This window comes from Pempheris klunzingeri, chromosome 8, assembly GCF_042242105.1.
Source record: "Pempheris klunzingeri isolate RE-2024b chromosome 8, fPemKlu1.hap1, whole genome shotgun sequence".
In the NCBI taxonomy this organism is placed as follows: Eukaryota; Metazoa; Chordata; class Actinopteri; order Acropomatiformes; family Pempheridae; genus Pempheris; species Pempheris klunzingeri.
Genome location: NC_092019.1, coordinates 20,620,894 through 20,646,575, shown reverse-complemented (window position 1 = coordinate 20,646,575; position 25,682 = coordinate 20,620,894). Strand labels below are relative to the sequence as shown.

At 41.9% G+C, this 25,682-nt stretch overlaps 2 protein-coding genes across 3 annotated transcripts; both read left to right on the top strand.

The window, feature by feature from the left end:
• The first annotated feature begins 188 nt into the window (after nt 1-188).
• On the top strand, nt 189-3,026 carry snip1 (Smad nuclear interacting protein). Of its 2 annotated transcripts, none has more exons than XM_070836163.1 (4): nt 189-480; nt 719-842; nt 1,786-2,324; nt 2,474-3,026. In XM_070836163.1, exons 1-4 carry the CDS (start codon nt 320-322, stop codon nt 2,724-2,726), a joined length of 1,077 nt encoding a protein of 358 aa, XP_070692264.1. In that variant the 5' UTR covers nt 189-319; the 3' UTR covers nt 2,727-3,026. The 2 variants fall into 2 exon arrangements, with proteins under 2 accessions (XP_070692264.1, XP_070692263.1); XM_070836162.1 differs by having other exon boundaries at nt 1,759-2,324.
• Nucleotides 3,027-5,382: 2,356 nt separating this feature from the next.
• LOC139205437 (mitogen-activated protein kinase kinase kinase 5) lies at nt 5,383-21,727 on the top strand. Its single transcript, XM_070835658.1, has 28 exons — nt 5,383-5,820; nt 5,924-6,063; nt 6,850-7,037; nt 7,210-7,378; nt 7,900-8,006; nt 8,149-8,319; nt 8,528-8,640; nt 9,080-9,239; nt 9,478-9,628; nt 9,844-9,948; nt 10,308-10,357; nt 10,945-11,040; nt 11,882-11,966; nt 12,218-12,351; nt 13,532-13,659; nt 14,399-14,535; nt 14,667-14,772; nt 14,946-15,103; nt 15,994-16,186; nt 16,318-16,486; nt 16,775-16,940; nt 17,754-17,939; nt 18,047-18,152; nt 18,987-19,239; nt 19,481-19,593; nt 20,940-21,037; nt 21,129-21,205; nt 21,396-21,727. The coding sequence occupies exons 1-28, from the start codon at nt 5,484-5,486 to the stop codon at nt 21,490-21,492; spliced, it is 3,993 nt and encodes a 1,330-aa protein (XP_070691759.1). The 5' UTR covers nt 5,383-5,483; the 3' UTR covers nt 21,493-21,727.
• Nucleotides 21,728-25,682: the final 3,955 nt, after the last annotated feature.

Here is a 25,682-nt window from a genome sequence, read left to right as displayed (position 1 = left end):
TTGTGTGTTTTAATATTGGTTCTAAAATGAATTCTAATTACCCTTCCCATCGTTATTTAAAAAAAATAAAAATAAAAAACGAGACCTGAGAGACGCGCTCTTGACGGAACCAAAGTCAAAGTATAAAAAGTGGGCGACCATGCCGACATGAATTCTCGGCGTACCACCGGAAACGGAAGTGCGTACTTAGAGCACAACAAACGAAGTTTATGGTAGCTTCAATTTTTGAGTTCGCCTTTGTTTTTTTTTTACACTTTTTGTCGCCGACGACGATGTGTGTTTAGTCACATAACGGTTGAGTTAGTTTACATGTTTTACAATGACCAAAGAAAAGCGACACAAGAGAAGGGAATCCCCGGAGCGGGAGGTCAAAGTTAAGGTAAAGCAGGAGAAAGAGAGCCCCGTTAGGCCACAGAAAACACGCCGCTCGAGGTCGAGATCCAGCGGCCACTCGAGTCCACAGAGAAGAAGAATGAGCAGGTAATTTTGATACACAGCCATCAAATCACTCCGCTTTCACCACGTGCTTTTACTTTTTCACCTTTATAGACGCAACATACGCGTTTAGTGAGTCCTCGGCTAAAAGTGTTGTTCGGTCCGCTAGCACTGAACAAACCGCTCCAGCCCACATGAGTTTCACCTGACCGGCTGTCATTTTGCAGTTTGACAATGTCCTGGGAAGGTCTTTTTAACAGGATATTTTTTGTTCTTCGTGTAGATCACCCGTCAGGACGAGGGACCGCTCACCATTTAGAAGAGAGACATCTCCCGCCAGACGAGGCAGCAGATCGCCCAGAAACCGGAGAAGTCCCCATCGTGGTGCCGATGTCCGAATAAAACGGGTGACTATTCTCAAAATTACTAACAACGTGCGATATGGATTTATGAGAGGCAGCGCCGAGATCGAAAAGTGGCTATAGGCTAACTCACTGTTTCAGTAGCGTGTCGTTATACCAGTTTATTTATCACTATCACATCGCTTATTTATAAGCTGCTGCTGCTGCTGCTGCTGGTATTTAGGATTAGAGTGTGTCCCTTCACTGAGCTGCACCCCTTTGGACACTGTTAGTACAACGTCTATTGACATCTAATGGTCAACCAGTGGCATGTTGTGCGTTAACAACACATACTGAAAATTTTCCAAGTAGTGACTTAAAAAAAAAAACTGATAAGGTTTAACAATTTAATGGTTTTGTCTAAATTTGGTCTGAGTCCAACAGGCCATGTGCAGAGCCAATATTTGTCTAAAGTTGGCCCACATAGCAGAGCTACCACAAAGTTAACGGCACATGAATGATGTGTGAATGTGGATGTAGTGTAAAAGTGCTCACTAGAGGTGAAACACAGGTCCTTAAATTTGAATTCCTGGATCGTTGGGTCTCTCTCTTAATTAAAGAGTTTGGTCTTACCTGCTCTTTATGTAAAGCGTCTTGAGATAACACTGTTATGAATTGGTGCTATATCATTTAAATATTGATTGATAATGATCTGCAAGTATAATGGTCTCATGATTACTATTTTTTTAAATGTTTGAGACCATGGGGTGTTGTAGTTGTCATTGTAACTTATCATTTCTAATTGGTATATGCCAGTAGAGAAACAGCAGCATAGTCATCGCTGTCACATCCCAGACTGAACAGTGGCCACTTTTCAGTCTCGTCACTCCGACTGAATGCAATACATTATAACCTCTGTAACTGTAATGCCTGTACTAAAATCAACACTGCAAATTTTCCCTCAACTAATAACTTTTCTTAGGCCGCTCTCTCACCAAATGTCTCACAGGAGCGGGAGGAGCATCGGGCCGGCGGTGATGAGCGCAGGAGAAGAAACGACCAGCCGGAGGAGAGGCGGAGCAGGTGGGAATCGGACAGACCGAGGGAGAGGGACCGCGGTGGAGACAGACACAGAGAACGAGACGCACTGTCCTCCCAACAAGCTGAGAGACGGCAACACGATGAGCGGCGCAGGGAAAACCGTCAGCGGCGCGAAGAAAACCAAGAGCATGATTCTGGACTCTCTGATGGAGGCCGCGAAGACACAGAAGCTCCTGCTGATAAAGAGATGCCCAACTTTCAACTGTCAGGGGCACTGACGGAAGATACCAACACGTTCCGGGGGGTGGTGATCAAGTACAATGAGCCACCCGAGGCTCGCATTCCCAAACGCAGATGGCGACTGTACCCTTTCAAGAATGATGAACCCCTTCCAGTCATGTACATTCACAGACAGAGTGCCTATTTGTTGGGACGGCAGAGAAAAATCGCTGATATCCCCATTGACCACCCATCCTGCTCCAAGCAACATGCAGTATTCCAGTATAGGTAAGAATCAGCATTAATAGCCACGGTGTTTCACTTTGCTATGTCTTAGTAAGCTTAGGCAAATGTCTCTCCATGTTGAACTGTGCTTGTATGATTTTTATTGCTGCATGTGTAAAAACACATCTTCCTTTCTGTCTGTATTTCTGTAGACTGGTGGAGTTTACACGTGCGGATGGCACCGCTGGCCGCAGGGTAAGGCCTTACATCATTGACCTGGGATCCGGCAACGGCACCTACCTGAACAACCAGCGTATCGAAGCCCAGCGCTATTACGAGCTCAAAGAAAAAGACGTTATCAAGTTCGGCTTCAGCAGCCGCGAGTACGTCCTCCTGCACGAGTTCTCAGACACAAGCGAGGTGGACGCCAAGGAGGAAGAGGACGATGAGGGACTCGACGAGTAAATTGTTCCCATAAAGTGTATTGCCCAAGTTCTTTCAGGTTAGATAACATAATCATCAACATTAATCAAATAGTGGATTCAGCAGTGAATGGAACAATTCATTGAACTGGTAAATGTGGGACTTTATTGGAAAAAAAAAAAAAAAAAATGGAACAAGGCTGGTTTGTATTTTCTGTAATTTCTAAACTGTTGCTTAAACCTGCCACAGCTGTCTCAAGAAGACCTCCTACTCTCAGGTTGTTTGTGTAATGTCCGTGTGATGCATGACTGTTCTCACATCTGACAGTGCTCACAATAAAAAGTGCTTGGTGCCAGATTAAGATGTCGTGCTTCATACAATAGTTAATTATATTTTTTTGGGATTTACAGCACCGAGTGCAAAGTTTAGCTGAAGATTAATCTCTTGTCTTCGTCCGGGCTATATGTCAATGTACATGATACGTGGAATGTGAACTCTAGATTATCGTTTAATAATCATCATTTATTGTTAGAGTAAAGCATTGCAGACATACAACTTGTAATGATATTGCCTTGTTTCGCTTTGTAGTGCAGGGAAAAATAGTTGATGTTATTGTGTGTTTCCTCGCTCAAATGCTGTATGTATTTAAAGACTTCCTCTTTTTTTTATTTTTGGCTTGTCAGAAGCCTACAGCATTCATAGTCAAATTTCCATTTATGTACTGTAAATAAAGACAGTGAAACTTTGGATTCTCTCATGAGTTTTTAAGTAGATGCCTCATCAGAGCTTCTTTTTAGTCGCACTATTACACTTGATCAGACATGATTACGAAGCATTTGTGAAATTGTATTGAAAGTAGTTATTGGACACGTGTAAAATGGCTTTTTTTTTTTTTTCCTATAGCTTCCATGTAATGTGATGCGGTGACTCCATATCAGTACTTGAAATTATTACCACATAGAATACACCTCTCTGTATTGGATTTTAGAGCATCTAATCTTTTTTATTGATCTTTCTATAGAAACCTTCCATGTAATATTATGATGTGACTACAACTCAATACCAGAAATTATTGAAAAATTGGGAAGGTGATGGTAAATGTTACACCTGAGAAGTGGTCTTCAGTTACGCTCGCTAAATGTTTGAACTTTCTGGCAGAGTAACTCTAATACTAAAATAAAAAGTAGCTTTAAAAAGTCATAAAAATAGGCAATCAGAGAGCCCTTTACTTTCGGCCAATCGGAGTGCTTCTTTTTTTTTTTTTGTGCACCAGCATGCTGTTTTTGCAAATTAGACTTTTATTCTTAAGATCGCATTTAAAAAAAGATATTTAAAGAAAGATATAAAAGTATTTAAAGATCACAGCAAAGTTTAGCTGAAGCCAGATCTCTTGTATTCGTCCCAGTCAGCGCCTCTGACAGAGACAGCAGCGACACTCCCATAGACCTCTGTTGTAATCCTGGAATGTGGAAATAACTTGTGTCATAGGGCGATCAACTGCTCCTGTCTTCAGTGTTTCAGCGGGCCGGCTCACAAGTTGATGAAATGACTGCATGTTTTGACATTTTAAAACACTAGTGGACTTCTCATGAATTAGGTAAATAATGGTGTCATGTAGCTAGCTTTATTCTGTGTTTCTCCAACAGCTTGTTCAATTGTAAATGCAGTGAGCTAATGTAAAAAACAGTGTTAGCTGCCAAAAACAGATGTCAGCCAACATTTGCCTCAGATAAACTGCAGCTCTTGGTGTTCACAGGTATACAAAGTTCAGTTATTAGATTCATCGTTTAAGTTAGTAACACTTGGTTTCCACCCTACTGGTAGCTCAACTAACAGCTTGATAACACTGGTAGCTTGTAATTATGGCATTGTGGTTAATTCAGGTTACCTGAATAGTCTTTACACACATTGGTAATGCATCAGTGACAGCCGACAGGATCAGCAGCATAAAGTCAGTAAAAACAAAAGTATAACTGCAGGTAGCCAGTTACATATTTTCCTGTTGACATGTGAAAGCATGGTTTGTGACTAGGAGAGTGGAGGACCGTGGGTGGGGGATCAGACTGGACCTTTACCCCCTCCCTGGACACATTATATTGTAAAATGTTTTGTTGAGTGCAATTTCTTTGCCTTATATATTTTCTAGTGCTGATCAAACTTTTTTTCTTGGCTTAATTGGGCTTTGTTGCTGGTGTGGTTTATATCCACTTTCTGTATGTGTTCATGTGAATGTCTTAACATAAGTTAAGACTGTTCCTGCATCATGGGAGCAGTCCCTCTTCTGACAAGTGCCTTTACTTCAGCAATCTAAATGTAAGTCATAAGTAGCCCTTTACAATATTGTCATATAAAGTAAGTGACATAAATGCATGTAAATAATAGTAATAATACGTTCGAATGTTAGATCACATCTCACTTCTACAGTCTGAGCAGCTGAATAACATCAAAACATTGTTGTGGAAGTCAAAATGTCACCTGTAGCAACATTTACTGCAAACAGACCAAGCCAACATAGATCAGTTTGCTTTTGACAGCAGAGGTCATGCAAGAGTCGGGGCTGAGTGGCCCGCAGTCTCCTCCTGTCAGCGGGCGGAGCGGAGCGCGCCGCGGCGGGGGAGGAGGCCGGGAGGGCGGGTCCAGCGGAGAGGAGTACCGGGAATGTCAGTGGATCTGAGCGGAGGCGGAGACGCACCTGGGGAATTACAAGATCAAGCAAGAGACCGTGCTGTTGCGTTTTTAATGGAGGTTGTCCCGACGGAGGACATGCTCTGAGTTTTGGCTGCAGCAAAAAGGCGCAAAATGTACACGACAGAGCGCAGGCGAATGAGCCTGCACGAGCTGAGGAGGAAAGATCCAGTTTGGGTGTCAGCTGGAAGTTTTTGGCAGGACACTCTGGCGATAGAAATGAGCTCCAGCGGCTCGGGTAAACAGATCGTCTCTCCGCGGAGCCGGACCAGAGCCCTGTCCGTGGCGTACATAGTGAACGAGGACGCGTCAGTGCCGCAGACTGAGGAGAACTTATCCCTGAAATGCCTGAAGGAAGCATGCGCGGACGCACACGCCGTTTTCAATACCATTTCATTCGAGAGAATATCCCTGGGCACCACAGACATCCTGGATAGTTTCTACAATGCAGGCAAGTGCAGGCACGCTGTACTGTAGGCTAATTTGGACGACACGCACACGCAGCACTGCGCCAATTACGCAAACTGACCTGGCGTTTTAAATTCCCCCTACAGATGTGGCAGTGGTTGAGATGAGTGACTCCTTCTGCCAGCCTTCCCTTTTCTACCACCTCGGAGTGCGAGAAAGTTTCAGCATGACCAACAACATAATCCTGTACTGTTACAAGCAAGATAGTGATCTGCAGGCTATCAAGGTAACTCAGAAGCAACACCACCCCTGTTTGTTACCACCCCAACTGTCCTGGGGGCCCAGAAGTCAGATACACTGTGTAGAATAGTTCGTGATAGCTGGACTAATCTCACAACTCAAGTCCAATGTAAGGTGACTTAAAGAGAATCCTGCATTATTAGCTCATGTGGGGGCCCTGTTGGAAGAGGGGCCACAATTTAGTTTTGAGAGATTCATTATTTCACAGCAAACCCTGGAGTTTTGCCAGTACTGGGGTCCTGGTTATTCTCTGGGGCTCTGTGCAAAATGACATTAAGATGCCATGTATGCTTCCCTGTGTGCACTTCAGCTTAGTGAGACTGACATGAAATAGATCCAGTAGGAGCTCACAATTGATTTTTGCCCCAGGGCCCCCTTGCATGGCTGGAACTAATTAATATTTTCATTACTGGTTAATTTGCTCATTATTTTCTTGCCTCATGGATTCATGGTTTGATCTATAAAATGTTAGAAAATACTGAAAGATTCCCACCACTATTACTCTCTTTTTAATAAAACAATGGTGCAAAATCTAAAGACTTTGTAAATTAGACAAAAGTTCAACATCATCACAAGTGGGAATCATTTCAGCTGTAAATAAGATAATGTAATTCATGTAAGGCTCAATGGTCAATGATAAAGGAGCAAAGCAGTTGTGTTTATCCACGAGTTTATCTGTACATACAATTATTAAGGCCAAAGCAGCACCAACTCCACTGAGGTCATGCAAGAGTCTCCCAGTGTGAATTTGTGATACGATGTCTTCCCTCAGGAGCAGTGTGGAAGCTACACGTTCATCCCTTACGTAGTGTCACCGCAGGGCAAAGTGTTTGCCTGCGATGCTTCCATGATGACCGGCATCAAAGAGCTGATGCAGCCTAGTTTCCAGCTGGAGCCCCTGCTGACCCTGCTGGTGGAGAGACTGGTGCATCTGCTGAACCACGTTCACGTTCAGTCCAGGTCAGACGTCCACTTCTGTGCATCACCACCCTGTGCCGTCTACACCCAAAACACCGTCACCTCAGACTCCACCTGCATATGCTGATGCTGAAACTCGCACTTCACTTAGCACACTTATTTAAGATTGTGAAAGAGTGGAGTGTTATGACCCTTCTGCTCTCTCTGCTGACAGTGAGTACTTCCGGGAGTCGATCAGGCATGAGATTCGCATGGCACGGGAGCGCTTCAGCAGCCAAGCCCTGAGCGAGGAGTTGAGCCGCATCCAAAAGCGCCTAGACAGCGTGGAGCTGCTCACCCCTGATATAGTAATGAACCTGCTGTTGTCCTACAGGGACATTCAGGTGTGTGTATAAGTGTGTGCATGTGAGTTAAATGTGTGAAAGGTCTTTTTTAAATTCATCTTTTAACATTTTTCAGATTAAGATAATGATTACCTGCCCAATGTGTCATTTTATCACTTCTTATAATAAAGCATAATAATAGTAAAAAATATTATTATTACAAAGGGATTCAGTTTATAGAAAAAATTGCAAACCTAAAAGTTGGCGTTTTTGTTATAAATAAGGTCTATGGATCACCTGACTGATTAATCAGTTGAACATTTGAGCATTATTATGTGCATGTTTGGCTTGAAGCATAAAAAAGCCTTTGTTTCATTATGAAAGTATTACTGTCAATGAGACAAACCAAATGCCAGGATCAGATTTTAGTGTACCATGTCGATGTAGATGGAAACAAGAACAACCACTGAAGTTTAAATGATTATTAGTGATTAATGTCTTCATACATGAGGTTCTAAATGCTGGTGTCAGATGTGACAGTGGTTAATAATATATTGTAATTCTGCACCCTCATTTCTCAGGACTACGACGCCATAATCAAACTGGTGGAGACTCTGAACAACCTGCCCATGTGCCTGGTAGCTGGACATCAGAATATCAAGTTTCACTATATATTTGCTCTAAACAGGTAGTTTGTTTTACAAGTAATCATAGTTAATGTAATCTCTTCTCTGGTTTCAGCTTAGTTTTAGCGCCATTCTCAGCCTGTAGCCTTTATTTGCTTTGTAGGCATACAAACTGCTGATATTATACAATCTCCCCCCGATCAGGAGGAATCGCCCTGGAGATCGCGCTAAGGCTTTGGAGGCAATTCTGCCTATTGTGGAGTCGGGGGGGAAGGTGGCGTCGGATGTCTTCTGCCTGTGTGGACGCATCTACAAAGACATGTTCATGAGCTCTGGGTTCAGTGATCAGCGCAGCAGAGACCAGGCCTGCTATTGGTACAACCACTTTTTGTTCGTGGGTCTGCTCTGACAAACTGGTTTTACAGCTAATGTATTTAACCTTTGATTTTGGCTGCTCGTGCGTGTTTGCAGTTTGCGTTGTATTATTTTTCTGACATGCCTAAATGTCTCCCGTCTGTCAAGTGTTCTAGTATAATCCACCATTGCTGTCTTTATATTATTTGTCCTTTATATTATTTGTCAGGTATGGAAAAGCCTTTGAGACTGAGCCAACTCTTCACTCGGGCATCAACAACGTGGTCCTCCTGATGGCAGCTGGCCATGAATTTGACACCTCCATTGAGCTGCGCAAAATTGGTGCTTCATGCTTCCAGATTCAGTGTGTCATAAAGTTTACACTACTTTACATTACACTTTATTTTGTAGGGGTATAAACCTACAAACCACAATTCTGGTGATTGTTTAAATACCATTAACACTCCTGATCAGGCCGCTGAAATGACTTGTTTTACAGCTGATTTCACATCACTCTTCTTTATGTACAAACTAGTACATGTAGGAGAATATTGTTACACACAGTACTTCAGCTGCACTTAGCAGTAAACTCCATTTAGTCTTTAGAATGGATATATTGATTAGAATCAATGTAATGTCACATCCCTGTTGGCTTACAGTAATGCACGTAGTATGTATACACAGTAGCGTTGTGTTGCTACCTTGTTGGACACATTAGCCTATTAGTTTGGAAACATGTCAATGAATTGTTGTTGCTCTGTGGCACTATGTTGGCCTTTAGGTGTGACTCTAAGCAACCTGCTCGGTAGAAAGGGCAGTTTGGAGAAGATGAAGGACTACTGGGATGTCGGCTTCTACCTTGGAGCAAACATCCTCGCTAACGAACACAGGAAAGTCATCGAGGCCTCTGAGAAGCTCTACAGGCTCAAGGCCCCCATCTGGTGAGGCTTATGCACCAGCTCTTGATTAGCAGTAATCATGCAGAACAGGGTTTTTAATCAAAACAAGGATTCAGTTTGCATTATAATTTTAATTTGGTTGGTTTGATTAAAACAAAAAAAGAAAAGAAATCAGAAGCCCCATGTGGATTAGAAAGAATTTTAGAGGATTCCACTCTTTTTTTTCTGTGTTTATTTAATGTGGATTGTGTGTATTTTTTGTTTTTTTTTGTTTTTTCAGGTATGTGGCGTCCATCATGGAGACGTTCATCCTGTACCGTCAGTTTGCCAAGCCGTCTGAGGTGAAATCTCCCAAACAGGACACTGTGGATTTCTGGATGGAGCTGCTTTTGCAGACCTGTAAACCCACCGTCTCCACAGACCGCTGCCCAGTAAGACGACACTGATGCCTGTCCAGTAACCATAACAGTAAACGGAAAGCTTTGAACCCAGCTTTGCCCATTTTAATCTGATCTTTAACACAGTACTGTAATGCTGTTACAGCACGGAGAAATATGGTGTTGAGACAATGGAAAGAAATGAAAGCCGTGTGGCTAATATAGAATATTGGTTGCAAGAAATTGAATTTTGAATCGCTGCTTTTCAGGTGCTCATTCTGGAGCCCAGTAAAGTCTTACAGCCAGCTGTTGTGTGTGTGAGCGAAGAGGATGAAAGTCGCACTGTCCAGTTGAAACACATCACTCCGTTAAAGGTATGTAGACACGCCTACCACCTCCCCTCACACCCAGCGCCACCATCTTATCTGAATACATGTACCTGCCATACATACAGAATGTGGAAATAAATTGCATAATAAAAGGCAGAACCAACTTTTCTCACACTGATTTATGGTCCAGTGAATGTTTAATCAGGTGAGCTTGTGGGTGTGTTCTTTCAGCCTTCTCTGAGAGCGTGAAGGAATGACTCCCTTCACACCTACGGGCCGTTGACTTTCTTTCTCCTGCATGTATATGTGCATGTGGGTGTAAAGCTGCTCTGTCACCACGTGTAACTCGCTGTGTATACGCAGTCAAATTGTCTTCATCCAATGTTTTATCCCTGATCCTACAGAAAGGCTTACACCAGTGGACTTTTCCAGCCTCTGCAATTCGAGGAGTGAGGTAAAAGTACAGCATGTGCCAACGCCTCTCAAATATCTGCTTTCAGTTCTGGGTGTGTTCAAGCTTGCAGCAAAGCCAGAGGAGCCAAAACATAGAGGTCGTCTGGGAAACCTTGGCTGTCAGTCAGATTTTTCTTCTGTCAATATGGTGTCTTTGTTGTTTGCAGGGTTTTTTTTTTTTTTGTAGATTGCCTACTGATCAGTGTTGCTGTGTACTTTAGCCTTCCCTTGTCTGCTGATTTGCGACTCAAGCGATTTTCAGCAAATACCCAAAACAGCTGCTTGGTTACTTAAAAACAGCAAACAAACAACTTTATCAGATTGCACTATGTATGCGGAAATATTTTTTTCATTGTCGCAGGGCCTTGCTCTTCATCAGCATTTACTTAAGTAATACACCCCCCCCCCCCCCCCCACCAGCACCACCTAATTTTTGTACTTAAAGCACGACCCTTTGTAATGCAAACGCTAGCTGTTGGTTCCCTGGGACGGTAAAGGGATTGCCATGAATTCTGTAAACAAATTAAAGAAGAGATTATTCTGGTTTGAAGAGTTCAGATCTTTATTTGCTTTTTTTTCTCTCTAAAGTGCTTCAAAGATTGATGAGCGGAGCTGCTTCCTATATGTCCACTACAACTCGGATGACTTCCAGCTCTGCTTCCCCTCTGAGCTTCACTGTAAAGGGTGAGTGACTAACAAACAAACAAAAAATGATTTGCTCACTGACCAACTGGCTGAATAGATAAGGTACCCACACGGCTGGTGAGGGAAGATGATTAGAGGTCGACAGACAGATAATGCCGACTGCTTTTACAGTCTAGTGGGAGGACTGGGTGTGATGTAATTACACTGTATGAGTCATATTTCCTTTATGGCCCTTTAGGAAATCCCCCAAGGACAGATTTTTTTTGACTGTAACTTTAAGAAAAGGCTGACCCAAATCACAAAAAGTTTTATTTCCCTCTTGTGGTGTCTGCCACTGCTGCCACTGCAGACTCAGCTATGAGAGATCCACTGCTGAAACCTCTGCTTAATGAAACGTAATGGATGTGAACTCCATTTTGTTTTTAAATGATGCTCTTTCCACTAGTGTCAGACAGTATTTCATTGGAATAGAAGTTAAATTGAAACTATTTCTATGGCTACATACAACTTGGATGAAGAAGAGAACTATTATTGTAAACAAGTTTATGAAACGTGTTGGGTGCATTTCTTCCCCATTAAACATTTGCAAAGCCAACTTTTAAAAATATCATATATTTGAAATTGAAATCTGTTTTTGCTGAGCATTTGTATGCACTATAGAAATAAAACTTTAAACAACAAGGCTCCGCAGTGCTACTAGTGGTCAAAAACTCTGAAGTTTTCCTCCACTTACTGGATGTTTGCCTTTTATGGGTAAATTCCCTGACAAAAGCCTGTGAAGCACATGCATGTTTTTGGTACTCTCTTTGCTTTAATTTACTTCATTCATCCACTGGCTTTTTAAAATCTCCTCTAACAGCATATTCTCTTCTCTCACTAGCTTCTGTGAGCTGGTAAACTCTCTGCTTCAGCATGCTGAAGACTGTGCTCAGGACCTGGACCATCTAACTGAGGGAATACTAGAGGTCAGTGACAGTCCTCCATTCCTGTGACGCAGAGTGTGTCTCTATTTTAGGTCTCACTTGCCTCAACAGGAAAGCAGCTGCAATTGCTGGGAAAAATAAAGTGAAAATCAAAGTTTCTGTGGTGTAAATAACTAAATACATTCATATTGAATTTAGTCTGGACTTAAAAGGCCCTGAATGAATCTCTTCCGCCACTTGGGATTGCTTGTGAAGTTCCCCACAATTCCCCTAATTATCCTACCCTTCCACAGTACATCTACGAGACGAACGAAAATGGCGACAAGGTGGTTCTGGGTAAAGGGACGTACGGCGTGGTGTACGCTGGGAGGGACCTGAGCAACCAAGTACGCATCGCCATCAAGGAAATCCCTGAGAAGGACAGCACGTATGAGAAACTAACACTCACACTATTCATTCTGAGTCGTCCCTCACTGGGAGACACTAAGCTGCTCTGTTTCTCTCAAGAACGTTTATTTTTTCCACCATATCCTTACTGGGAAAGGATTTGGCAGAGATGGCGCTCAGTGGCTCGCTCTGGATCCCCAGAGCTGCGAGGGAATCTAGGGGGAGATGGATGACTGTTTAGACTGCTCAGTCCGATTGTTACTCCGTAAACTGTACAAATGGCTTCTAAACATTTACTGCAGTGTTATCTGCAAATAAAACATTCCCGCCGAAGGAAATTTGATATTTAAATCATTTTTTAAGCATTTGCCAAACTCCCATGTGTTCAGAACACATGGTGTCACTCATCTGATGTTGTAATTATCAGGCTGTGCTCTTATCTCTCTGAGATAACTGAGATAACTGAGAAGTAATGTGTCATGTTAGTAGCAGAGAGACAGAGACAGAGAGATAGAGGAAAAATCTTTTTAGCAGCTGTCATGTGACGTAATGGACAAAGCATTTCATTTATTTATTGAAATACAAACCCGATCATTGTTACACAATGCTCTATTCTTTTTACCTACTAATGGAGGTAGCTAACACAATATAAACTGCACACTTTAGAAAGGATATGTAGTTTATAAGATACAGTCAAGAGTTTTGAGTTGTGCATCTACCAGACTTTTTCATGTTCTGAGGTTTGGAGACAGCAGGTTTAACATTCAGTGTGTGTGTGTGTGTGTGTGTGTGTGTGTGTGTGTGTGTGTGTGTGTCCTTGCACTTGCTACATAGTGAGGACTAGAACAAGTTTTTAACAGTGAGGACATTCATGGGGAGTGATTCCTTTTTGGCGTTACAACTTAGTAAACTTAAAAATAAGTTCAAGTAAAGTAAACTTAAAACTTAACATTTTAATGTCAAGACTTGGTTTTAAAGTTAAGTTTAGACTTAGGTTTAGGTTAGTGTTTGAGGTTAGTCATTTAGTTGTGTTCATTAAGGCTGAGGAATGCATTATGTCAATGAGGGTTCTCACAAGTATAGAAGTACAAGGATGTGTATGTGTGTGAATAGGCCTGCCTGTCTCTCCTGAATGCTTTCAGATAATGAACTATCATGTGGGATATTGTATAGTTGACCAAAACCTCACAGTCACACATGTATTCCTCTGTCTGTCCCAGCTACTCGCAGCCCCTCCATGAGGAGATCGCTCTGCACAAGCGGCTGAAACACAGGAACATTGTCCAGTACCTGGGCTCTGTCAGTCAGGATGGTTTCATCAAGATCTTCATGGAGGAAGTACCTGGAGGTATGAATGTTACAGTTTTCAACTTCTAATACTACTAGCATCAAAGAGCAGTGGACAGCCTTAGTCCAATGTAAAAGTTATGTAACTACTCAGAAATGTTTGACTTGAAACCACTGTATTTGAAAAACAGGCAACTGTATCTTTTTAATTGTCTGAGGTTGAAATTAGTTAAGACTAGTTAGGACTAATACATTCACACTGTTTTCATGTAATCTTCAAACTAATAATTATGCATTGGGATATTAATATCAGCTCACTAGATGAAGAAATGTTCATGGAAACCTTCGCTGCAATGAAAAACAGATTGCGTGTGAAGGAGATGCAGAGACGTTGTGTCTTGGCTCCATGGAAGTGCCAACATTAGCCCTGCCCCTGCACTTCCCTAGTCGCTGTGCGGCTTTGTTACAGGATGATGCCTTTATTGGGCATCAAGGAAGTCAGCGTCTGTCTTGTGTTTAGTTTTGTAAGTGCAATTGTGCAACATCTACTGGGAGCCAGTGTGAAGAAAAAGTGGGTGGTTCTAACGACTCATCGCTCATTGGAGAAAAAATCTCATCAGACAATGGCATAATTGTCAGAAGATATGTTGACAATTCCAGTCTATATCTTGGTTTGATATTGCCAGATTATAGCTGAGAAACTGTAGAATTTTCCAGTGTGACACTTGCATTAGAAACTTTGTTTTGTCCTCCCATGGACATGTGGGGAATAACATGTAGTTTTACATTCCTGCTTGTAGGAAGTTTGTCATCACTGCTGCGCTCCAAATGGGGTCCCCTGAAAGACAATGAAGCCACCATCATCTTCTACACCAAACAGATCCTGGAGGGGCTCAAATACCTTCATGACAATCAGATAGTCCACAGAGACATTAAGGTGAGCAGAGCACCCTGGGCCAAATGGCAAATAATGATTTCACTCTCAACAATAATTTCATCCTGGCTTCATGGTGTAAGGCAGCAGTGTTTGGAAAACATCTCACCGTGGGTAAATTGTCTTTACTGCAGGGTGACAATGTGTTGATCAACACCTATAGTGGAGTGCTGAAGATCTCTGACTTTGGAACCTCCAAACGACTAGCAGGGATCAACCCCTGTACCGAGACGTTTGCTGGTAAGAAGCTGTGCCGTCACACATGTATGACTTTTTTTATACATACTTTGATACCGTGATCCCTATGTACGGATTTAACTGTGCTGTAAGGAGAAATTGTACTTATATCTGTGAACTGATTACAGTGGTTGAATTACAATAACATTTTATGGTGTTTTTTTTTTTTTCAATAGGAACTCTTCAGTACATGGCTCCAGAGATTATCGACCAAGGGCCTCGGGGTTATGGGAAGCCGGCTGATATTTGGTCCCTGGGGTGCACTATTATAGAAATGGCAACAGGCAAAACACCCTTCCATGAGCTGGGAAGTCCTCAGGCAGCCATGTTCAAGGTAAATATCCTTACCTAAGCTGCATTTTATGTAGATGCTGATAATGTGTTTTATAGTTCTAAATTTGGCAAATATTCATATTTATGAACTGAGTGGTTGACGTTGGCCTGTGGGAAATAGTGACATCCAATCACCTGTCAGGTGTTTTTCTGAACCTGCCTGGCCCTTTAGAGTTTCTACAAACAACTTTTCCAGATGGTTCCGTGTGAAGAACCACAGGATCAGGTTATCACCTAAGGTTGACATTTGTGGTTTGAAATTTGGTACACGCTGTCATGTCTCTTGGATGAATTGTACCCATTCTGGTGATCTAGTGCCATCATCAGTTCAAATATGAATGTGTGCCTTTACCAAACACCTGCAAACCTAATGGCATTCCCATCTGCATCAGCAATCCTTTGTGTTTGGTGCTAATCAGTAAGCCTTAGCACACTAGCAACACATTAAACTAATGAGGTGACCAAGGTAAACCATCGCATGTTAGCTTTATTATTGTGAGTATGTTATCATAGTGCTGTTAGCTTTTAGCTCAGAGCACTACTGTGCCTAAGGCTGTGTTCATATCGTATGGGACAGCATGGGAGTTTGTCTCATATGAGTGTTCACGTCATCAAGACATTTATATGATTTCTAATTTGGTTGCAATAAATAAAATCAATCTGTACATTGGCAACATATCTCCATCCATCAAACCATTGTCTGTACCGCGTAGCCTTAAGGGCCTGATCTTTGCTTGATCTGATATTTGATACATATTTGTTTGCTTTGCAACTTAAGTCTTTTTTCCACACATACAATCTCAGTGAAGTAGTTCAAATGAACATTTCTTTTTTCTTTTAATTGTAAATGATATAATCTTCTAACTCTAATGTTTAAACAATCCTGTCAAGGTGGGCATGTTTAAGATCCACCCCAAGGTGCCAGAGTGCATGTCAGATGGGGCGAAGGGCTTCATCATGAACTGTTTTGAGCCGATCCCGGACGACAGAGCCACAGCCACAGAGCTCCTGATGGCCACCTTCCTCAGGTCGTCCCCCAGGAAGAGGGCCAGGGCCGTGCAGGAATCAGAACCTAAAGACTCTGGTGAAGCTTCAGCACACATCAAACTCACATCCTGCTCTTTTTTCTTGTGTGGTGTCTTGTTATGAAACCAGGTAGATGTCAGAGATTTTAAACATTTGCATATCTAACCACAAACTTGCTGGGTTTTGCAGCTGACTATCAACGCAGCCTGTCTGTACCCATCTCCATCCTTGTGGAGGACACTGATTCGTACTCGGATTCAATCGACCTGTCCTGTTCCCTGGACTTGAGGAGGCCCCAGTCGACCCTCAGAGCAGATGAAATCTCAGACAGCCCACCCAGCACCAGCAGCTTCCTGCCGTAAATTACATTATTGTGTAACACAAGATACAAGCCTTATAATCTGTGTATCAGACTTGGTTATACAGGATCTTACGTCAGTGGCAAACCGCACTGAGGTCTCAGTCAGATAGGCAACATCCTGTGCATAAAGAGCATAATGCCAGCATAAAACACACATGAATTACTGATATCTTTCTTTTTTTTTTTTCATGGGATTGCCATTACAATTGATACATTACTTGTTTTTGAGTCTTTATCCGTTGATTAGGTGTGATTGATCTCTCTCTAATGCCTCCTACTGTCCAGAGTACCCGAGGACTCCCCATCCGAAATGTGCAGTCCAGCCTCAACAGAGGAGAACATTGGTCTTTTTATGCTGAGAAAGGACAGTGAAAGGAGAGCAACACTGCACAGAGTCCTTACTGACTACATCAGTCTTGTTGTCTTCAACATACAGGATTCTATGCCACAGGTGGGCGAAGAAATGTCACAGCAACACACGTACAATTTCCTCTAAAGTGTTACTGACAATAAAGCTTGTCACATAAGAATAAGAAATGCTGCAAATGTAATGACCACAGGGCAACTAACTAAAGCTAATTTACAGCTGTCTCTGGTTAAGTCTTTTAAATTTAGTTTAAAACAATAAAATAAACACAGCAGAAGAATTCTTTGAGGTAAATAGATGATTGGCCATCATTAAGTCTTTAACTAATAGTCACAATCATGGTGTGTAAATGATAATTGCACATAATAATCCCTGTGTAATTCCCCTCTTAGTTCGTTCTTAACACAAATTGTCCAGTTGTTGTTGTACTGTTGGCATTGCCCACGCCAAAAAATGTGAACCTCCCTGTGATCCAGTCACTTCATGGCAAGACAGTGTGCAATGAATGCAAAGTTTTTGAAGTTGGCTTGCAAGTTAATCTTGAGCCTAAAGGCTTATTTTGCACTGGGTTTGGCATTAGTTTTTTTGTCTTAGAAAAGCGTTTCGCAGCCAAACAAATACAGCTAAAAAAAGCTGTAGGCTTTGGTGGTTTCTCCCTAATTCATTTCATGTTAAAATCTTTGGTGAGCCAAGATTTTATAAGCATTTAAGAGATGACAGCTGGGTTTTATTGTAAGAATTTAAGTATCATACTGATTAAAAGTTGTCTTTTGTTTTGAGCAAAAAGTAATCCATAAAAACCAGAGACTAAGTTGTTTTCAATACGGCACCACAGCTGTGACTTCAGAGGATTAATGCACCCTCAATTTTCTGATCTTTTTTCTGTCTTTCTAAAAGCAAGGCGACGGATCGTCACTAACTGCTGACCACATCACCATGCTCATTAGCTGCTTGCGAGACAACATCCACTCCCCGGACAGGAAGCAGCTGACCACCAGTTTGCTGGACCTTCGAGCCAAACTGCTTACTGATGCAGTATCACTCAACAGCCTGCAGGTGGTGCTGTTCAGCTTCCAAGATGCGGTAAGTGTCAACACACAGGCTTTCGTAGTGGTCAGGCTGCTTTCCTCCATAAAGGGTGAAACATCACTCCTCTCATTATGATGTTAAATGAGCTGCTCTGTATGTAGGTGAAGAAGGTGCTGAGGCAACAGCAAGTAAAACCTCACTGGATGTTTGCTCTGGACAATCTGCTGAGACAGGCAGTCCAGGACGCCATCACTGTGCTCCTACCAGGTAGAGCTTCATCTTGTACTTATAAGTTTAGTAGTTTGTATTAAATCCTTGGAGAGATGAGTAAATATTACAGTCTACAGGAAACCTCTATATGGCCCATATGAAACCCAGCAATGTTGTGCCCTTTTGTAATTGTAATGAGCTAATAAATCACCACAACCTGGAAACAGCTATAATTTTGCTTCTAGTTAATGGAGAAAGGTGATGTAAGTGTCTGTGATGTCCAGAAATTCAGTTATTTCCATAATGCAGTCATGCAACCTTTCCTCGTTAGCATACTTTTGCAGAAATGATAATGCAAATGATGGATGATGCAAAATCAGGAAATGGCTATGACTAAGTAAAGTGATCTTAGAGTCTGCACCTATGTTTGGATGTCCAGAGATGTTATAAATCATCATTCAGTTTTTATTTTTCATTAGGCTATTTATCCCTGACCCCCAATATTTCATAACATGTTGCAAAGTAACTCTAGGAAAAGTAACTCGAAAAGCACGTTTTTAGAAAAGTAACTTTAAAAAGTAACTTACATTCAAAAGAAACTTGAGAAAATGGAATAGTTTTTTTTATTAAACCCTTTAAGTGCTTTGCATACGATCATTGATCCGATGTAAGACTACAGTAAAAAAAGATCTTATCTACTACTGGACCAGTATTGTAGTGTATCAGCTGACATGTAAGCTAACAAGTAACATGCATATTTTTCTGTCATTGTTTATCCACTGCGCACATTTTTTCGTTTACTTCTTTGCTTGTTTGTTTCCTTTTTGGGAATTCTCGTTAATTTATTCGTTGCTGACGCTTCTTCCACTCTTCCCCATCTCTGCCTCTCAGAGCTGAAACTCCAGCTGCAGTCCTCATTTGAGATTGAGGACGGCACTCCCGAGGAGCAGTGTGCCGACCTAGACTCTCCAGACACTCCTGTTTTTGTCCCTGGCCAGCTGATGGCGCCAGCAGACACACGGTACACAGCACCCATGAATGAGATCCTGCCTACAGCCAGCCCCAGCTCCCCGACAGACCTCACCCTCAACAACGATTGCCCCCTCAGTGACCAACTGAGAGATCTCCGTCTAGAAACCAGAAGGTGGGAGATCTCGCCGTGTCCTCTATCATGTTGTGCTACATTTATTTTTGATGGTTTTAATATACATAGAGAGATTTTGTGCCAAACAGCAGTTTGCATTATTGTAAAGTATTTTGCCTTCAAGGCTGCATAGACTGACTTTTGGTATTTAAATGATCTCTGTGAGGCAGTACACTGTGATTAATTAAAATGTTGAGCTGCACTGCCTTCTGCTAAGTGATGATGGCCGTTTATGTTTCAGACTGCTGAGTCAGCTGAGTGAGAAGGAGAGAGAGTACCAGGAGCTACTGAGGAGCTCTGTCCAGAGGAAACAGGAGCAGATAGATGTACTGAGGAGAGCAGCGGTCGCTGAAGGTGATGTTTCTTTAACCAGTTTGTTACATCCATGTAAATAGCACAAGAAGTTGCTAGGTGAGTTTGATGTATGAATGTTTTTGTAGGTTTTTTTTGGATCATTTTTATGCTGATTCAAGGTCTATGTACTATAGTTTTGCAGAAATTGTTAAAGAAAAAGTCTAACTTAATACAGTATGTCCTATGAATGTCGAAAAAAGTTATGGGCCAATTAGAGGAGGTGGCACAACTATATAGAAATCCACCTTGTTCTGTGCAGGAAGGAACTCTGTAAGGATAACTCCTGTATTTAGAAACCTGGGCCCTATTTTTCTTTTTACATATTTAGTGTTTGCCATATAAAAGGCTCATGCACACCCTCGGTTTCTTGTAGGGGCACGTAGGAGGAAACGGGAAGAGAAGGGAAAGCTCCCACATACTGTGGATTTACTTGCAATGAACTTAATGAAAAATATGTTTCAGGTCGAGGGGTCAAAAAACATATTTGGGGTTTGAAGTGACTGATACGTACAAGTAGTTTTGGAATTGCTCCAGTAGATGGCCTCAGCCAGCAGCCACGAGAGGGCTGTGTAACTTAACAGGATGTATCCCTCCTCTGTGGTTCAGCAAGGAAATGCTGTCCAGGGACATGCAAATGGGGGGTCTTGTTCTAATAAGACTGCAGTTATGGAATATACCCACTCATATTCATCTTGTATCTTAAACGAGGTTTGAAAAAAACATAGTGTTCCCCATCTAGCTTTGACTTTGGTCTGATGAAACCTAACCATCCAGTAGTTCAGGTAGGGTATAATATGCGCGGAAATATTTGCATATTCTTTTTGATAGGGGTCATGTGTCCTCATCAAACCTCTAAATCCAGGTACTGTTCTGTCTGTTTACTAAGATTTCCCCTGTTTATAATGTTTAGTGAAGAACATATATCTGATTAAAATGGAGGGTATTAAATACAAGCTGATAAATAATATTGCTGCTCATGTATCTAAAGTAAATGTGAGGAGTGAGCTAATGCCTAACAGTTGCTCAGCCTGCGTCTTGATGATTTAACCGCACAAGCTGCAGCATGACCGGTGTTGTATCCAGGCGCCAAGCCCTCTTTGGATTATCAATAGTGACTCTCTTTACAGTTTCTTAACACTTGTACCAGTCAATCGCCTACCACTCCTCAGCTTCAGGCTCTGGATTTCTGCCTGACTGGTTTCTGTCAGAGGCGTAGACTATCGGATCATCAGCTATTGTGCTCAGACTTGACACGTCAGTTTGGAAAATGATTAAACAGTATGCCTGCGGAGACACGAGAGGCTACAGTGTATCTGTAATTTGGTTGTAATCTCTGTACATTATAGCTGGAGAATTGAATACACAGAAAAGCTCTAATCCAGAAGTGAAGGCAATGGTGCGCTGGCTCAAGTCCATCACTGTAGATCAAGATACTATCGACAAGGTAAATTAAACAGAAGCTTTTTTTTTTTTAACTCCCTGAGGCTGGTTGGTATTACTCATCTGCCCACCATTAATCCACCCCTGTTTTCTAGTTGCGCTCTCATGAGTTCACCTTGGACTGTCTCCTCCACAAGGCCTCCAGGGATGACTTGATGTACTGTGGAATAAGGTGAGCTGCCTCCACACATCACCCTCACACCATCTGTCCATGCAGAAACGTAGGAAGGGACTGCCCTTAGAGATGGTAGAAAAGAGGCAGTCTACCTCGTTAGCGTGAGTTTCATCGAAAAGCCCCAGTGGTGTTTGAGATGGCTCATTTCTAACACTCTAGTTGAATCTGTCCAAATTTTGTGTTTCAGAGGTGGCATGCTGTGTCGGATCTGGGCGGCCATCACGGCTCGCAGGAAGGCCCAGCTCAGCACGCACAACGAGGACAGCGAGGACACTCTGCTTTAATGGCTGCTGATGTTGTGCATCAAAAGGACAGATGTATTGACAGGCTGGTCCTGTGGCATCTGGAGGAAGCGAGGCAGCGGTGGACATAACTGACTTAGCAGGAAACAGGATAGATTTAGGTTACCCTGTTGAACTGTGAATGTATGTTTTTTTTTGTGCATGTGAGGAAGAATGCAAAAATCTTCTCTTAAAAGTTACATCTCAGGGCTTGAGTGGGACTATTACATTATATGCATTCATAGAAAAAAAAACTGCCTAATAGCCTGACATTTGATGCAATTTTAATAGTGCCCTCTGATGTTTAACTGTGTTTTACAGGAAACTTAGCAGGACCTAAGTTATACTGCACACTATATTAAAGATGAATGTCTGCATTCAGGGGGAAAACACAGATTAAAACTCTGTTAAAACTCATTTAGATAATAAGCAGGAACCTTAAATCTCTCCGACTGGCTTGTTATCTGTGTGAAGCCATTTGTTTCCATCAGGGAGGAAGGTGTTTTTTTTTTTTTTTTTTTTTTTTTTTAGGGAGTGACGTAGGCTGGAAGAAGTGATGAAGTGGTGAACAGTCCTAAAATTCCACACGTGTTCCCTCATCTGTTTTCACAATGTTGACATCTCCTTAGAAACAGTGACATGGGGTTTGTATGCGTGTGTATGTCTGTGTCTGCGGTATGTGTGTGTTTTATTGTGTAGTTCTACCGTGCTGAGCTTTAAACTTGTGTGTGAGGGCTTTTTTTTTTTTCTGATAAATCCTTTTTTAGAATAATATTAGGAATGGAAATAAAAGGATGGAGGGAGAGGTTGGGATCTCAAAGTTTAGGATAAAACTGTAGGTGGAAACATTGCACATTTCTGATTTGTTTTTTTTCCAGTGTGTCACTATCGCCTCACAAGCCCAGTGGTCCTGTGTGAGATCAGAGGATGTTCATTATTTTTATAAGCTCAACAGAGGCCTGTTAAATGCCACATGCTTGTCCACTGCTCTGACAATGGGGATATGACTTCATTGAGAGATTGGGCTTGGCTCCTAATAACCACGGCCCTCACTAAGATATTACTAATGTCTTATTTACAATTTAGCTCTCAACAACTGGCTGTTACAGTCATTTTAAAGGATGTGTTCATATTTCTTATGTGACCCAATGTGCCTCTTTGAAAGCAATAATTTCCTAATTAAACGAGACAAAAACAAGTACCTGAAATATTCCAGAAATCCAACCATAGTTTGAAGTATTCGTTTGCATGTTATATGTTCAATGTCCCTCACGATACATGTTGTCAAACACAAATCAGCTGCAGTGAGTCACAGCCCGAATACAGCTGCGACTCTGAGTATAATTCAAAACTGGTATTCCCTTTTCTGTGATCATCGATTTATGACATTATTTATTCATTCAGCATCACAAGGTCCAAAAATAATTCTCTGCATCCCCTTTGGCCAAAACTCTGATGAGACCTCTCACAGTGACGATCAACATCTTTGATTTACCTCTGCAATAACCCAGTGCGCAAAGCAAATCAGAAGGTATAAGGTCGATAAATTAAGTCAGGCATCTTCCTCCCATGTCCTTGGATGGTGTCAGAAAGGAAATTAATACTCCGATCCTGTCAGCTAAATTCAATTTGGCATCGTCCTGTCTCCTCACTCCACTCTCCTGCTTGTGATAAATTCATCTTGTGATAAATGCACAAATAAATGTCCCCTTGATAACAATGTTTCTTTGTGAGATTTTCTATGATGATGATAAGCATGTTAAACATTAGACAGTATAGTGCGCCAATATTCAAAAGCTTGAATAGTGAACTAGAGGATTTGCTCCAAAAATACATGTAAAGCTGTGGTTTTTTTTGCCATGAATCGCTGAGAGCATCTTTACATCCTTGTAGGTTTACTGATGAACCGCTATTAAGTGAGATCAATTATAATGCTGTTCAGCTGGGACAAAAATCCATATTCACATGCTGTCTGCACATGGTTGGAGCTCACTAATGTGCGTTTTGGAAGATATCTTTAACATATATATATAAATTCTCGTCTTGACAGTTTACAGATAAAACGGATATATCTTCCATACAAATTGGCCTTAAGTGGCCGTTGTTATGTTTGACACGCTAATGCTGATGTGCTACGTTAGCTGTGAGTCAGAGTGCCTCACAGCCACAGCGCAGGCAGCAGCTGTCACCTCAAACTCATTTCCTATTGCAGATAATTGAATGTAATGTGAGTACACCGCCCTGAGTCTCCCTCATTCTAATAAGCTTTATAACACAATAGCATTAGGATTGTCCGGCTAATAGGATGCAAACTGTTGGCTTTGATCAGGCATAATGGCGCACAGAGTCAGTGTCAACTGGCTCGTGCAGGAAGTTTGATGTGTTTACAGTGGAGAGCGTACACAGTTAAGGATACAGTGTTATCTCACTGTTCACGCTGATGATGGATCTTTTGTCCTAAAGCTCCTAAAGTTTTTTTTGCGTTTGAGTTTTCCATACATGTGAGAGGAGGTGTGGAATAGGAAGGAAATCATGTTTGTGTTGTCTTCAGTGTTTCTCTGTTCTTGTTAAGATCTACAGTAAATCCCTCCATCTCTGTTCTGCATGGGGGTGGAGCTAAGCCACTGATAGGCAAATAATGAGGACTCCTGTCAAGGGGATTTTGGCAGGGTCTTGGGGGGGATTGAGGGCGCCACACTGGGAGGCCCACAACCTTGGGGATTACTGAGCTCACCCTCTTCCTCGCCAGCTCCCAAAGGACAGATCACCCCACTGTCATGGACTCAGCTTGTGCCAGCACACTCATGGAAAGCTAGATTTGACCATTTCTTGCAGGATTTGATTAAAAATGCAGCAGCGGGGCTGCAGCATGGATCAGACTTTTGCTTCTGTTCTGAAAAGTAAATTGCCCTTGCCGTTTTAAGAGCTTGTTAGTTACCAATTCATCATTTGTTTTATAACATATCATTAAAAGCAGAGCTCACTCTCGAGCTTGCTGCTGTGCTTCTGTTATTGAGGTCTGCACACTCACATGCTCACATGCCTGCAGGTGCTTGCATGCTTTTATTACATGCACACACAGATCAGGTCAGGGCCATCCTCCTAATTATTTCCTTGCTAGGTTGCTTGCTAACACTTTTTTCTACAGTGCAGTATGATCACATGACATGACAAGCATGTTCTTTGCATTGCTGTCGCTGCCCTGATGACACCTCACTGTGTTGGAACTTTGACTTGTGTATAAATAGTATGATTTAGTCTCAGATTACCTCACAGAACATTTAGACTTGACAGTACTTGTTCACATACTCTAAATGTCATTCACAGATTCAATCTAGGAGGAATTTTTTTACCACGTGCATAGCATTCAATTGCTTTACTTGTCTTCCTCTGAAGCATTTGATAGGATTTTTTGTCATCTTCATGACCCTCAGGAGGAGGAAGGAATTATCTCACAAGCATTTAAGTGAGAGCCAATCGTGTCATGTTATCTCTTCTGTTCCGCTCTGGGTCATTGTGGAAAACAATAGCCTTCAAGTAGCAGCCAGCATGAGAGCTGGCCAGACACTGACACAGCTGACAGACAGCTATGATGGTTACAGCTGGACAGAAATATTCCCTCGCCAGCTCGAAGGCATATACAATTAATCCTGGCTGTAATCCAGGGAGTTGAATTAAAAGAACTAATCTTATGTGTGTGTGTGTGTGTGTGTGTGTCTGTGTGTGTGTGTGTGTGTGTGTGTGTGTGTGCGCGCGTGTATGTGCAAATGCGTGCTTAAGAGCATGTGTGTATATGTGTGTGAGACAAAGCTTCAGTGGGGCTTGACCTCGAGACCTTTCACCCTTTGTTTATCTCTGCTGTGTTTGTGGCATTGTGAAGGCCATCCATCCATAAGACACCGAATCAATGATTTCTATCATGATGAAGTCACCTTCTGACCTTTTAGTATTAATGAGACCTTTCCTAAGGAAACAAAGGAAAACAATGAGTTTGAACCCATGTTTTGACAGCAGTGAGTACAGTGTATTCCTACATGCATATGAACATTTCCAATTGGTAACATTTTGAAAAATTCAACTTTCTCTGTTCAACTACATTACAAAGCCAAAGACAAAAAAACAGATGAGGTTTAAGATCCTCCCTCATTTTCTTTGTCTTTTTCTGATTTTATAATTGAATAATCTGTCTCTGT